Below are 15,811 nucleotides of genomic sequence, written 5' to 3' on the forward strand. Positions count from 1 at the left end.
GGGATATGAAAAGTTGATTTCTTTATACCTACAGTAGGACTAAAGGTTAAATGGAAGCCTGGTTGATTCAGCAAAAAAGGGTTGGAAAAAAATGGAGCCACAATTACCCCCAGTGTGCAAGTTACCCCTAATGGTCCTATTTTGTAATATTGTTTACAGTTTTATGCATGGAAAAGTATACGAAAATGTTGTATTAGTAAGTAATATTGTAATATTGTATTAGTAAGTATTGGAAAATATTGGAGATGTCTCAAAAAGTCAAAATTACCCCCAGTGTTTAAATTACCCCCACCTACCCTATCTGCTAATATTGTTTAGCGTTTTTATGAATGGAAGAGGGAAACTGGAGCTTTGGGAATAAAATGACCTTGTTTTGTTGAAGTTGACTGATCGTTAAACTATGTGGTTGTACGAGTCCTTAAAGTGTAAACTGTGGGGGGGGGGGCACCCTGTTTAAACTCATTTGAGTGATATTACCAAAGTATGTAAAAGTAGGTATGAAGTATCAAATCAAAAGTGTGCCCTTAATGGCCACACATGTTTAACTGTACATAATATATGTTTTAGTGAAACCTATTTGACTGATATTACCAAAGTACATGAATTCAGAGTGTGCCGCCCTTCATGGCTACAGTTCTTGTTGATAAGGGCACAAGAAAATTTAAAGTGTGCCCTTATTGACATTTTTTATGTTAATAGAATAGAATTTACATCATGTTATCATTTTTATAAGTAGGTACCTACATACATATATACTTTTTATTATTCTGCCAGGGTGAGACTGAGGTGGCTGTGGCTTCTCACTTTTAATTTAACGTCCCCCAGCGAGACGAAAGGCTCCCATTATGGCTGTACAAACAAGAGATGCTCTATTCTTTACGGCCTATTCAATGAAAAAGTCTTCCCTCTCCTCTCTGCTTTGGGGGGTTGATCGATTTTTATGTATGATGTTACATTAAACTTTGTGAAGGCGTGGGATGAAAAGATATTGTTAATAATTTCCACTATTCCCAGAGCTTTTCGAGGATTAGCGCGGGTGTAAGGTCCCGGGTTCGATTCTGGTGGTGTTAGTTGAACAGGATTTTCCATAGGCATGTGTACCAGGAGTTGTATTTTAATTTCGATTATGTGAAATTTAATTCAGTCAAACATGGCTGAACCAATGTGAAATTTAATTTAATTCAGTCAAACTTTATGTGAAATTTAATTCAGTCAAACATGGCTGAACCAATGACATTGTGAGATTTCGCTGTGTTGACGTCCAAAGCGCAATCTCATTGGTTCAGCCATGTTTGACTTAATCAAATTTCAGATCAAATGGCATCAGAATCATCAGATAGATTAGTAAATTTCAAGGACTCGGTTTTCTCTCTTAGCATACAAGGGCAAGGAAAGAATGTTGGTTGTCTGGAGATCTCGGTTTTGACTAAAGCTGACTGTTATATTTCGACTTCTAGGATGCCTCAGCCTGCCAATCTCAAGGTCGATCAGCAAACACAATCATTTCTATTGTTTTCTTCTACATTTATACTGTCGCTTTCATAAGATTCTTCTTTCACCGTGACTTCGTATGGTATATCTAGGGGTTCACGCTTTATTACTCGAAAAGGGTCGTATAAAGATGGTGACGCTCCAACATGTTCTTGTGATTCCTCGACTTTGGGTTCCATTACTGCCGTCTAATATTATTCTGGTCAGCTGGAATGTATACCAATGAGTTATGTATTCCAGTAATCGTAGATATGTACTTATGAAGTTTTTCCTGAAAAATGAGAATTTTTTTTCTTCAAATGTATACCAATGAGTTATGTATTCCAGTAATCGTAGATATGTACTTATGAAGTTTTTCCTGAAAAATGAGAATTTTTTTTCTTCAAAACCTAAGTAAATTGATATTGTTTCAAATTAAAAATAAAATAGTCGATCTTACGAAGTATTTTTTGTATCCATTCAGATTTTTACATTTCTTGTCCAAAGAAAGTAAAGTAACGTAATGGGCTGAACTTTTAAAAAGTCAGTTTTTAGTGCCAGAACACGTTTTTAGGTCCATAAATCCAAAGGCTCAGCCATTGTATGTGTGTGTGTGGTTGGGGGGGGAGGGGTCGCGAGAATCGCGAATAATTAGCTTTTGTGCGTGATCTCGATAACAGACGCCACAAGTAATCGACAAGTTCCGCTTTCCACCCATCCTGGTCAACTTTAGGTAAGTGACCATCAGACCATCTCATCGTCCACAAACTTAATAGGTAATAGGTACCTTACACAATCATTAGTGATGTCATTCTTTCCAAGTAATGATGAAAAATCAGAAAATCCGGAATTCCATCATTAGTAATGACATTACTAATGATCATGTAAGGTACCTATAACGTTGCTCACTAAGTAAATACACCGCCCGCGGCAGCAGTAGCATATGGAAAAGTTGAAAAACATATCCAAGGGGATAGCTTTATTGATAAATGCGAGTGCTTCACACAAGGTCGTAAAGTACGTAGAAGGATCAATTAAATTTCCATTCTACTTGATTGTCTGAGGCTGAGTACTCGTTTTCCAAGTACAGATCTCCAAAAACGTAGAACCCACAGGGAACTGAAACCAAGACCTCCACAATGCTAGCCCACCGTCATACTGATTTAGAAACGGAAGTTGCTTGGGCTCTTCACAAAATATTGGGCAATATGCCCCTATTGCAAAGAAAAAATAAATAATAATTTGGAATACAAATAAAATGTTGCACGGAAAAAAGCACGTACAAAGTTCCCACAAAAAGATCCCCGGGGCTTTTCTGTCTAGCTCTCAAAGTAATAATGGCCTTCTTATCAGCTACAAAGTTAGACTATAAATCATAAGGAGAAACATTTTATATTCCCGGCCAAAAATGAGAAAAAGACGAAGAAGAGTAGGGAACAAAGAAACTCTTTCATTAGGAGGCTAACCTCACCTAACGTAATCTTAGTTCGCTTCAACTAACCTACCTTCTACCTTTTTTGTTTGATAGAGGTTTTTAGTTTTTAACGTCACTGTATAACTGCTTAACTGCTAAGGTGTTTAGTGACGGAGATTTCAGGGCTGAAATTTTGAAAAGTCAGTTTTTAGTGCCAAAACACGCTTTTAGGTCCATAAATCCAAAGGCTCAGCCATTGTATGTGTGTGTGGTTGGGGGTATGGGGGGGGGGTCGCAAAAATCGCGAATTATTTCCATGCAGTTGGGTAAGGGAAGAGTGGGAGAGGAAAAGATTCGGGTAGCGAGAAGGAATGTAAGATTAGTTAGTCTAAAGGAAGGAAAGTAACGTAATGGGCTGAAATTTTGAAAAGTCAGTTTTTAGTGCCAAAACACGTGTTTAGGTCCCTAAATCCAAAGGCTCAGCCATTGTATGTGTGTGTGGTTGGGGGTATGGCGGGGGGGTCGCAAAAATCGCGAATTATTTCCATGCAGTTAGGTGAAGGAAGAGTGGGAGAGGAAAAGATTCGGGTAGCGAGAAGGAATGCAAGATTAGTTAACCCTTCGAAGGAAATAATTTAGTAAGTTATTATCGATTTATAGTTTTTGTGAGATCCTTAAATAGAGGAGCGGGTGAGTTAGGGGGAATTCATAAGAATTTAATCATAATAGAGAAAGCTTGTCAAATTACGTTTGCGTGAGAATTCCTTTGAACACAAATCACATTTATACCTGATACCCTGGTGTATTTCCTTAATAGAGAAAGTGTTTAGTAGAAAGTTCAGCAGACGTATAAAGAAGCAGAAGCTCCTTTTATATCAACATTTCGTTGACGTAACTTCTGAACAAGTACCGTTAGATTTTCAACGTTATCGATTGTAGGTACCTACATGATGAAAGCTGAAAAAATGCCGCGTACAGTATTTTTTTATCACCCTGTAGAAAATCTATGTACATATATGTCTACATGTATGCCTTCAAACTAGGATAAGTAATAAGTATATTAAATACATAGTTCTAGCTCAGGTAGAACTAACGGACGCATCTCGGATTTCACAATCGGGACGCAAGTCAGATCCCCCGAATTTAACCCATTTACTTTGAAAAATATGAACTCTTACACTTTTTTCCTTGAAGATGTCAGTTAGTACGAGAAAATCTATGTACATATATGTCTACATGTATGCCTTCAAACTAGGATAAGTAATAAGTATATTAAGTACATAGTTCTAGCTCAGGTAGAACTAACGAACGCATCTCGGATTTCACAATCGGGACGCAAGTCAGATCTCCCCATTTTACCCATTTACTTTGAAAAACATGAACTCTTACACTTTTTTCCTTGAAGATATCAGTTAAAAAAAAAAATGGTTTATGCTGACACACACACGCGCGCGCACACACACACACGTTCGGATCCGAAGAAAATGACGGCAGCTGATATTATTCAACTAGTCGCTTATCAAATGAATTTAGGTAGGAACTGAGTAGACTTCCCAAGGAAGAAGGAAAGCCACCGAGAGCTTCAGTAGAGTTATGGTTTGTCACTTGTTATACTGAAGTTATTAATAGCGAGAGATAAGAAAAAGTTGGACGATAAGAGACTCAAAAGATGGAGAAACGTTCTTGAGAATGGTAGACAGCATAAGCATAAACTGTATTTAAAACATATTCCCGACTTTTGAAACGGTCAACGGCATTCTTACGGGTTTCAGCTCTACTGACTGAACAGTTAGAAACCGCTATTCATTACAAACCGTTAGAGATATTGTGAAAAGAAAGATTTAAAACATATTCCCGACTTTTGAAACGGTCGACGGCATTCTTACGGGTTTCAGCTCTACTGACTGAACAGTTAGAAACCGCTATTCATTACAAACCGTTAGAGATATTGTGAAAAGAAAAGTCCTGTATCTCAAAAAGTCCGACTTTTAATGTTTAAACCAGATGTTTATATACAGGGTCCGCCAGAAAAACACTGAAAATTGCTCAGGGTTGATAGATCTCATCATTTCCAACAAGGTTCTGTGGGTCATTTTCCTAACTTCAGTTCGTTTCTGAGAGAAGTCCAAAGAAACACTTTTTTAAAAAAAATCACGGAACTTGTGTCAGTTTTTAGGTCGTAACTTTTTCATTTTAATCGATAAACTGTTTTTGTTAAAACCTCAAGCCAGATCACGGAACTTGTGTCAGTTTTTAGGTCGTAACTTTTTCATTTTAATCGATAAACTGTTTTTGTTAAAACCTCAAGCCAGAGCACAAATTTTCGATCCGAAGACACCTGAGACACGATTTCCAAAGTTCAATTTTGATGTTTTTTTATCCTCGAAAAAATTTCCGTCATGTCCGATTTTTTAAGTTAGAAATACACACTGTTGGAAATTTTGGAGCAGAGGTCTCCATCTTTTAGGAAAACTTGCGCTTCATTCAAGGACCACATGCGTGTAATGTAGCAGTTGTTTTATTGCTACGAAATAAAACGGCGGTGAAACACTCATCTTTAAAAACAAAAGAAAAAAAAAATCTGGTGTGAACCCCACACGACTTTCCTTATCCTACTAGCTGAATTCCGTCGCTTCGCTCCGGAATCCCGCTAGTTCATCCCGAGGCATGGCCAAACTTGTGGAAAAGGCATGGCCCACATGCGTGTAATGTAGCAGTTGTTTTATTGCTACGAAATAAAACGGCGGTGGAACACTCATCTTTAAAAACAAAAAGAAAAAAAAAATCTGGTGTGAACCCCACACGACTTTCCTTATCCTATTAAATGATGCTTATTCGGGTGTTTTTCTATTGTAACTTTTACAATATCTCTAACCGTTTAGTCAGTATAGCTGAAAATCGCCAAAAGCGGTCAAAAACCGCCAAAAGCGGTCAAAAACCGCCAAAAGCGGTCAAAAATCGCCAAAAGCGGTCGAAAACCGCCAAAAAGCGGCCAAAATACTGCCAACCACAGCACCTACCGTAACCAAAAGTTTTGAGTTACATCCTTGTCACTTTTGTAGACTACATTCCAAATTTCAAGTCCCTAGCTCATACCGTTCTCGAGATAATAATGGATTACGCCGAAAACCGCCAAGCGTTGCACCGACCTAAACCAAAAGTTTCGTGTCGCATCCTTGTCACATTGGACAACTGCATACCAAAATTTAAGTCTCTAGCTCTTACCGTTCTCGAGATATTTTGTTTACAGACAGACACACACACGAACCAATGGCTGAAACTTTGGATTTAGGCTCCTAGGGTTAGATTAAACGCAAAAAGGAGTTTTCACAATTAGAGCAGTGATTAGTATTATTATAGGGTTAGGTTAAATACAAAAGCTAGGGTTAGGTTAAACGCAAAAAGGAGTTTTCACAATTAGAGCAGTGATTAGTATTATTATAGGGTTAGGTTAAATACAAAAGGAGCTTTTCTTTTCCACGGACATGACTTCTGCATAATTACCAAAAAATCAGCTGGGAATTGAACCCTGGATCTCTGGCATGCAAGCCTAGAGTGATACATACTCGGCCCCAGAGGTTGCTTCATAGAAAATTGTTTGTCTTAACAACATTTTCTGCGAGGGTCAGAGCTGTGGTCAGTGCTCTATTGAGGCCATTGTTAGCATGGTTGGTTTATTTCCTCTTGGGTCAGGACTAGGCAATGGTCGAGGGTTGGGGCTCCATTGTGGACGCCTACCTAAAAACTTACAACTAAACTAAGTACCTGGTATTTTGGCACTAAAAACTGACCATTGAAAATTTGACCCGATTACATTACTTTCTTTCCTATAGGAAAAGGAAAGTAAAAAAAAATGTAAACAGCATCACCAGAGAAAATAATTCAACCTATGGCTGGCTTCACACCAATAATCAACGTTTAATGAAGTTATTTTTAGTAAAAAATGTAAACAGCATCACCAGAGAAAATAATTCAACCTATGGCTGGCTTCACACCAATAATCAACGTTTAATGAAGTTATTTTTAGCATTCCAGATCCTAGAAGATACCCACACACGGTTAGTAATTTCCTAGCACCATGTGTGTTTTTCAGGTAGTCAAGTGGTTATTTCTCCGGGAAGGACGTGACTTAAAAAGGTAAAAAAAAGTCTGGACTTTTCTCGGAAACAAACCCGAAATTAGAAAAATGACCCACATAACCTTGTTGGAAATAATGAGATCTACTTACCCTGAGCCGTTGTCAGTGTTTTTCTGGCGTACCCTGTATGTGTATATAGGGGCCTTTCAGCCTATGGGTAAAAACCATAGAAATGTGCTTTGGTAGCCAAGGTGTTGAAGTTGGAGATTAAGATCTCCTTGGAGGAACTAGTTCTTTTTGTCGGTAATCGGAAAGGAAAATACAACTTAATAAAGAAAAGTACTTACAAAATTTTGCACACTATGATTAGGATCTATGATGGTATTGACATTTATTTAGAGGTCTCGAGGATGTTTAGGTATTTGCCCCGAGTCATTTCCTTTGATTCGTCCAGACCAAGGTTGTAACACTGGTCATAAAGCTTCTTCAACTCAATAACAAATTCGTAGCGGTTCAAGTGACTCAGATCTGAAATGAAACATAGTTCATTTGTTACAAATAGAAGTATAACATCATTATGTAGGGTTTATATGCTTTTCCCGGAATGAAATTCCATGAGTTTTCCAGAAAATTAGGGGGCGGATGTACTTAAAATCAGTAAGATATGCAGAACATCAAGGAATGCGAGGGGGAATGCGCCGCAGGCCGTTTTTCGGAAAAACTTGATATTTAATTTGAATTTTTTTAATTCTTCTCCCGGAATGAAATTCCATGAGTTTTCCAGAAAATTAGGGGGCGGATGGACTTAAAATCAGTAAGATGTGCAGAACATCAAGGAATGCGAGGGGGAATGCGCCGCAGGCCGTTTTTCGGAAAAACTTGATATTTAATTTGAATTTTTTTAATTCTTGACCGTGTTGCAAATTCCATGACTTTTCTAGGTTTTCTTTAAATTTTCACGATTTTCCATGACTTTTCCCTGACTTTTTGCCGCTTTTCAGATTCCAAGACTCGTCCAGGGTTTCCAGTTTTTCCAGGTCGCGTATAAACCCTGCTATATGATAGCCAAGGTTTTTAATGATGATAGTTTGACTCTCCATTCAATTGAAAGCTGCTACTCATACTCGTATTGATTTCACCCAGACTGAGTGGGGACAGGAAAAGCCAGCAGCCACTCATTTGGATACCTACTTTACTTTACTCACGTTTGCTTACCTCCTGATAAGTAAGATTTTTTCTATCTGAATGAGTTACACCTAAGGAAATATACAGGGTGTTTATAAAGTGTTTACCAGGGGTGGGTTTCTCAAAAACCCCTCAGAATGTCATAAAACGCCAAGACACCTGTTTCATAATTTCTGGGGAGATCATTTTTTTTTTTTTTTTTTTTTTTTTTTTTTTTTGTGGTGAGGTTGCTGCCTCAGCCTCTCCTTGTGGCCGAAACCGACCTCAACTTGAAAATATTAAACAAGAACCCCCGAGTTATGGCCTTTACAATTTTTCATTTTCTTCCACCATTAGGGAAAGCACCGGAAATGGGAAATTAATTTTGACAAGTGATTTGTGCTTCAAACAGGTCCCACTAATGATGATTCATATTGAAATCCACACCCAAAAATAGAATTTAGAAATATCCATTTTCAGCCCCAGAGGTCATCAGGGTCGAAATTCTAAATTACATTTTCAAGTCTAAATTCTAATATCGATCATTGGGGGGGGGGCTATTTGAAGCACAAATCACCAATCAAAATGAATTTCTCATTTTTCGTGCTTTTGCTAATTGTGAAAGAACATGAAAAATTGATAAGTCCATAAGTTCGGCCTTGTTGTCAGATTGAGATCAAACTTGTACCAAAATGCTACGTTTTTTAAGACCTTTATGATGTATCACAAGTAGGGGGTTCTCATTTTTAAGATTTCAATGTTGTGGCCTCAAGGTGAGGCTGGACTACGTTTTTTAAGACCTTTATGATGTATCACAAGTAGGGGGTTCTCATTTTTAAGATTTCAATGTTGTGGCCTCAAGGTGAGGCTGGGGCCGCAACTTCATATGAAAAAAATTGATCCTCCAAAAAATTATGACATAACTGTCTAGAGGTTTTCTGACATTCTAGGTGGTTCTCAAGAATCTCACTTCTTATCAACACTTTACAAACACCCTGTATAATTATTATTGTTTAAACTTACATCTCAACAAATCTAAATCTTCTTTGGATGTCAATTGATCATCAAGAAGGCTCTTGAACTGATCTGTTGAATGATAGTGATTGAAACCAGATACTCCAGGAACTGAAGATAAAAGCACAATTAGTCAATATTAATTAAATTAATTATTTCACAATTATGTAATTCAAATAAGTAAGTCACATATTTTCATTTCCACCAAAAGATAATTTTTCAAACCACAGTCAACACTCCAGAGAAAATAATAATGTTTAAGACACATTCTTATCCAATAATTTAACTAGTGGTTGACCCATCCTTTGTACTGGACCCAAAATTTTGCTAGGTTGAACTAGTGTGAGAAAGCTTGATTTTTTTTGGGAAGTTGACATGGTGTCATCAAGTGAGTATTGCAATGTCAAATATTATTACTTTCAAAATTTACCAAAAAAAAAAAAAAAAAAAAAAAAAAGATTTTAAAATACAAAAATTTTTTTTTTAAAAATTTTCAAAAAAAAAAAAAAAAAAAAAAAAATCAGAGAAAAAAATTCATGGCTCTTTTTTTATTTCTTCAACATGTTATTGACAATCAAGAAGGAAAATAATAAATAATATTTTTTAAAAAAAAGGAATTTTAATTGTGTTGAGCATTAAATGCTTGTCACAAATGTCCTTCCTCACTTGATAAACTACACTAAATTTTATGACTTGACTTGGACTCAAACCACCAACCTCCAGATCCAGAGTCCACCGTGCTAACCACTACACCACTGAGGTTGGTTAATAAAAATAATATTTACCTTTTTTGTTTTACAGGATTATTATTATTGTTTTGTGTTGTTGGTTTTTTTATTCAACCAAATATGTGTTTCAGGCTGTGTTTATGAACAGCGCTGAGATGAGCTCGGACGAGGTGAGATAGGATATTGTTTCTACAGTTTTGCATTGGAGTGGTAACTTAAGCGAGGATTAGCGTGGTATTGTTGGGCTTTTTTTCTAACCCTCTGTCCCGGCGGCAATTTTTAAAATTTATTTTATATTTATTTTTGTTTGCTTTATAATTCGCTTGTTTGTAATATCTAATTTAAATGAAAAGTATAATATAAACGTGCAAACTAGAGATAAAAAGTAAAAAATGAATTCAGATTGTACGCGTTGCGGAAAAAAAAATCAAGATTTCGAATTTCCCGCCAACTTTACAAGTTTACAAGCTCATGAAGGCTCTGTGTTAAGTTACCACATCATTTTCCACTTGCCAAGAACATCTCAGAATGGCATATCTCAGCCCTGTTCATATAACCACGGCCTCAATTTTTATTATTTAAAATGGCCGACTAGCCTCCGGCCATATTTTTTGACCGGACTTTTTTTACGCGCGCTCCTAACCTCAAAAAATTAAAAGTAAACAAAAACATTCAACAGTTATTTTTTAAAAATTTCATTTTTGAACTTTTTCAAGAAGAAAGTTGAAAGTTCATTTTATACAAGTTTTGGCCTTTTAAATTTGATTTTAACATTTGACATATCTCATGTGGATACCTAATTCAGTTTAGATTTACCCTATCATCTTCTCATGCTTCTCAATATTTTACGAACAACATGTTTCTATACGTAAGTATCATCCAGCTTGTGACAGTACCCTTCTTCCCTTATCAATGTAAACAAAATGTAGATGTTGCTGATAAGACCAAAGCCTTTTTCCTGACAGCTGGGCAAGTAGACTACAAAGCATTATTAGGATCAGAACATTGGTAAACATTGACCACAACAGTGCTTCTCAATGGAGTTACTATCAGGTCCTTTCATCAACTGCTGTGGACAGTGTAGGATTAGAAATGTTGAGAAGCACTAGACTAGACAAAAATTTTCTTTGGTACCTACTCAGTTTGTTTTACAGAATAGAAGCTGATCCTTTCAATCATGCCAAATATGGAACCAAGTGGGGCACCTGGTGTGAACGTGAAGAGATACCTACGTGGAGGCAAGCCCTACCTAACAAGACCACATTACTCTCCCAGTCTTATAAGATTCAATCTCCAGTTTGAATCAGGTTGAACCAATAGATTCATTGAATGTGGTTTTAATTTCCAAGTATAAATTAATGACACCACAAGCCAGAGCACAAAATTTTGATCCAAATACAACAGAGACACAATTTCTAAAGTTCAGATTTGATATGTTTAAGCTCAAAAAAATTTTACACCATCATGTCCGTAGAAATTTAAGAGCAGAGCTTTCAGAAAAAACTTGCACTTTGTTCAAGGATCAGAATGAGACCTTTTTTGCCCTTAAAACTCATTCCTCCCTGTTGAATAACCACTTGACTACTTACCTGAAAAACACGGTACTTGTGCAGAAGTCATGTCCGTGGAATATTGCTACCAAAGGAACTGGCACAAACAAGCAGTGACCAGTGTTATTCTAGGGTTAGATTAAACGCAAAAAGGAGTTTTCACAATTAGAGCAGTGATTAGTATTATTATAGGGTTAGCCAAGTTACTTAAATGTATTATTTTCCCTCTAGATTTTTAGTGGTTTTGCCAAGTGTTGTGTAAAGCCTTAAGTTACAAGCCAAGTTACTTAAATGTATTATTTTCCCTCTAGATTTTTAGTGGTTTTGCCAAGTGTTGTGTAAAGCCTTAAGTTACCCAAATTTTTATTTAAACATATGACTATTTTTTATCATTTTCATTTAAATTGTACTTACTGGACTCTGGCCAAAGTTCTGGTGATGAGCGATCCAGATTTTCCAGAGAGAGTAAACTTGAGTCAATGTCTGGCATAGTCTATTTAGACTCTGGGGAAGAAAATGTTTTCAAACTGTTTAGGCCGGGGGCCACAAAGTTTAAACAATCTGACTGGCTGAAATTTTAAAAATCAACCAATCAGATTGAGTTAAACTTAAACCAAGTTTAAAATTGTTTTGTAGATACAAAGCTACATCAGGTTTTACTTTGTTTGTTTCATAGGAATCATGAGGGTTCTACCCACCTCTTCACTTTAAGCTTATAAATACCTACAAATTAGATCCCTTCTATAAGATAATAGAACAGAGTATTCTCCTTTATATAAAATGATGGAAGGGAGTATGAAGAGGAAGAGAGGGAGAGAAGAAGAGAAAAAGAAAGAAGATAGAACCTGGAAGGAGAAAAAAAAAAAACATTTTTATTTTCTCACAAATTCTGTCTGTAGACGTAGACAAATAACTATTTGATCTAACTTTTTTTTTGTCTCTAATGAAAAACATGCTTTTATAAGGACAGAATTTTCAAATTTTAATGACAGTGTCATCGCGTCCATTGTTAACATGATAATTATTAGGGTAGGCCATTAGAGAGAGCATTTGTTAGAGCATGAACAAAGGGTAGGCTGTGAAAGTATGGGTTATGTTGTTATGTATTAGGGTAGGCTGTGAAAGTATGGGTTATGTTGTTATGTATTAGGGTAGGTTGTGAAAGTATGGGTTATAGTGTTATGTATTAGGGTAGGCAGTGAAAGTATGGGTTATGTTGTTATGTATTAGGGTAGGCTGTGAAAGTATGGGTCATGTTGTTATGTATTCGAGTAGGCTGTAGCCTGATCAATTTTAGAGGGGCCCGTTATGGTTAGAGAATAGAGCATGGGTGGTTCATTCCATTTGTTAGAGCATGAACAAAGGGTAGGCTGTGAAAGTATGGGTTATGTTGTTATGTATTCGAGTAGGCTGTAGCCTGATCAATTTTAGAGGGGCCCGTTATGGTTAGAGAATAGAGCATGGGTGGTTCATTCGATGTAGGCCGTTCATTAACCTCCACAAAACTGCGAGCATCAAGCCGTAAAGCGTGAATTTTTTCTTCACTCTCTCTCTCTCTCTCTCCTTCCGTAATGCGTAGGAGTGGAGAAAGAGGGAGAGTGAAATGAAAAAGAAGAGAAGGACAGAGTGAAGGGAAGAGACGGAAAATAGAGAAAAAGAGGACTTTCCCCATTAAGAGTGTGTGTGTGTGTGTGTGTGTGTGTGTGTGTGTGTGTATGTATGTGTGTGTGTGTGTGTGTGTGTGTGTGAGAGAGAGAGAGAGAGAGAGAGATAGAGAGAGAGAGAGAGGTGGGGGGAGAGAGAGAGAATGAAAAAGAGATAAGCTGAGAGAGAAAAAGATATCTTACTCCTGACATTTGTTTAAGCCTACTAGAGACCTATTATTAGGAAAACTTACCTATCCATTCTAATACAAACAACACATTAATTTTCCTTCTCCCTTTCTCTCTCGCTCACTCTTTCTCATAGGTCTATGTCCAAATCCAGGCAACACACATTTTTTACCAAGAGGGAGATGGAAGAGGGAGAGGGAGAGGGAGAGAGAGAGAGAAAGAAAGAGAGAAAGAAAGAGAGAGAGAGAGAGAGAGAGAGAGACAGAGAGAGAGAAAAGAGAGACAGAGGAGGTAAAACAAATTATAGGGAAAAGAGTAAAGTAGAGAGACATACATACAAAAATATGGACTGAGAAGGTCAGGGAAGAAGGGAGAGAGAGGGAGAAAAAGATAGGAAAGGGAAGGAAAAGAGGAATATAGAGAGGGAGCGAATCCAAATGGCCATAGTTTTTAGTTAGAGAGAGACAGATAGAAGTTCGAAAAAAATAGCAAGGCGACATTTCAGAAAGAGACATAAATAACGCAGGGAGGAAGGGAGAGAGAGAGGGGCGAAAGAGAAGAAGAGGAGGGAGATAGTCAAAAGAAAGGGGAAGGAGGGGGATAGTCAGAAGAAAGAGAGGAGAGGGTAGAGATAGAGAGTGAAGGAGAAGGAAGGAGGTAGTCTGAAGGGAAGGAGAGAGAAGAGAAGAAATAGAATAGGGAGATAATACGAAAAGTAAAATGGCGACAGACAGATCAGACTATATGCCACCTCGTTTTTTTTTTTTTTTTTTTTTTTTTTTTTTTTTTTTTTTTTTCCCCCTTTTATATTCCCGGCCAAAAATGAGAAAAAGAAGAAGAGTAGGGAACAAAGAAACTCTTTCATTAGGAGGCTAACCTCACCTAACGTAACCTTAGTTCGCCTCAACCTAATTCAACTAACCTACCTCCTACCTTTTTTGTTTGATAGAGGTTTTTAGTTTTTAACGTCACTGTATAACTGCTAAGGTGTTTAGTTGCGGAGATTTCACCCTACATTCGCTGGCAAGTTAAGCGATTGCTCAGATGATCATATGGGTCATTCTGTCCTCCTATTCTTTAGGTGTGTCCACACATTGTGGACCGGCCAACGATCGATGTCAACTAAACCGTCCACACTGCGACAACGTAGATTCATCTCGTCCATTGACGGCCGGTCCACTATGTATTAACACACCTTTTCATTTCGGGACGACAATACCTCCGTTGTACAAGAAAGACCTCTATCGAACCTCCAAAAAGGTCATCTATTCTTATCCTCTTATGTGTGTATATTCCAGACTATCGAAGCACACTTTGGACACACCTTTTCATTTGGGGACGGTAAGACCTCTGTTGTTAAAGTGCTCTCCATCAAACCTCTTGAAAAAAAAGGTCATCTTTTCTTATTCCAGACTATTCAAGCACATCAAAAAGGCGCAACGCCGCACGCGTCAGGCGAGCACCGCGGCCAACTCCGTTCGCACCGAGCAGAAGGCCTCCAAGGTCCTCGGCCTCGTCTTCTTCACCTTCGTCCTCTGCTGGGCCCCCTTCTTCCTGCTGCAGATCCTCCAGGCAATTTGCCCTACCGGCTACTGCACCATTCCGGAGGACCTGGGCATCGTGTGCCTCTGGTTGGGATACTTCAGTTCGATACTGAATCCGATCATCTACACGATTTTCAATCGGACGTTCCGCGCCGCATTTATTCGGTGAGTTGTCCGACAATCGGTGACCATTAACAGTTGGCGAGTGGTTCAAAGGTTTTCCATGTGTATGTGGGTCACATGCTACATTGACAGGTACTTCGCGGGTCATACACACAGGGGAGCAGGCCCACATCTAGGATTGGGGGTAGATGCTCCAATTTCGGAGTCCATCTTATAGTAAGAGTAAAAATCAAACCCGAGGGGGCCCACAATAAAAGCTTCGCAGGCCACAAAAATGGTCTGGTGGACCACACACGCTAGTTGTAAATCGCTGGTCTAGACAAACGATCTTTAGCCGATGACATTTCGACTGATTTCTGACATTTCGACTGATTTCAGGTTGCTTAAATGTAAGTGTGGTCAGGTGACCAAACCCATTCGGTACCGGTCGGTCAACGATCGTGCTACAGCCAGCAGTGGACCAGCCACAGTACCACTAACCCTACCTCCGACGCCGGGGAGAACCCTGTCTGTATTATCCATGCAGGATGTCAGTCACACCTATCCAACCAATACCAAAGTATGAAGATGATAGTCGTCTGCAGAAAATTCCATGAGTCATATCCACAACACAGAGGTGCTGCTTTGGAATCCTGACTAGGACGGAAACCTCCCCTTTTAGTTGATAGTCTTAATAGTCCAGTTGATAGTCCCTAGAATTATTTATTATTATGTTAAGGCGGTCTCTTCGAGTTGTCCGACAATCGGTGACCATTACCAGTTGGCGAGTGGTTCAAAGGTTTTCCATGTGTATGTGGGTCACATGCTACATTGGCAGGTACTTCGCGGGTCATACACACAGGGGAGCAGGCCCACATCTAGGATTTTCTTGAGGGGATTGGGGGTAGATGCTCC

General features: G+C 38.2%; 2 protein-coding genes across 3 annotated transcripts in view; one reads left to right on the forward strand and one right to left on the reverse strand.

The window, feature by feature from the left end:
* The window catches only part of LOC103512036 (5-hydroxytryptamine receptor 2C-like), a 37,047-nt gene that overhangs the window by 3,527 nt on the left and 17,709 nt on the right, over positions 1-15,811 (forward strand). The window contains exons 3-4 of the mRNA XM_017445227.2: positions 14,663-14,959; positions 15,296-15,638. Of these exons, the coding sequence (XP_017300716.2) occupies positions 14,663-14,959; positions 15,296-15,482 (484 nt within the window). The 3' untranslated portion in view covers positions 15,483-15,638. The remainder of the gene's footprint in view (positions 1-14,662; positions 14,960-15,295; positions 15,639-15,811) is intronic.
* Positions 1,815-12,194, reverse strand: LOC103512026 (protein lin-52 homolog). 2 transcript variants are annotated; one of them, XM_008476779.3, is made up of 4 exons: positions 11,833-12,192; positions 9,150-9,251; positions 7,310-7,490; positions 1,815-1,849 (listed from the first exon to the last, which is right to left on the reverse strand). In XM_008476779.3, the coding sequence occupies exons 1-3, from the start codon at positions 11,906-11,908 to the stop codon at positions 7,354-7,356; spliced, it is 315 nt and encodes a 104-aa protein (XP_008475001.1). In that variant the 5' UTR covers positions 11,909-12,192; the 3' UTR covers positions 1,815-1,849; positions 7,310-7,353. The 2 variants fall into 2 exon arrangements, with proteins under 2 accessions (XP_008475001.1, XP_026681434.1); XM_026825633.1 differs by lacking the exon at positions 1,815-1,849 and having other exon boundaries at positions 7,314-7,490; positions 11,833-12,194.

This window comes from Diaphorina citri, unplaced genomic scaffold (genome assembly GCF_000475195.1).
Source record: "Diaphorina citri unplaced genomic scaffold, Diaci psyllid genome assembly version 1.1 scaffold783, whole genome shotgun sequence".
Taxonomy (NCBI): domain Eukaryota; kingdom Metazoa; phylum Arthropoda; class Insecta; order Hemiptera; family Psyllidae; genus Diaphorina; species Diaphorina citri.

What these genes read in the sequence shown, in the direction of transcription:
- LOC103512026 (XM_008476779.3), bottom strand. Translation starts at nt 11,908, where the DNA reads ATGCCAGACATTGACTCAAGTTTACTCTCTCTGGAAAATCTGGATCGC. An exon ending in AGAACTTTGGCCAGAGTCCA is followed by an intron (nt 9,252 to 11,832) that starts GTAAGTACAATT and finishes TTTTATCTTCAG; the next exon opens with TTCCTGGAGTATCTGGTTTC. An exon ending in AGATTTAGATTTGTTGAGAT is followed by an intron (nt 7,491 to 9,149) that starts GTAAGTTTAAAC and finishes GTTTCATTTCAG; the next exon opens with ATCTGAGTCACTTGAACCGC.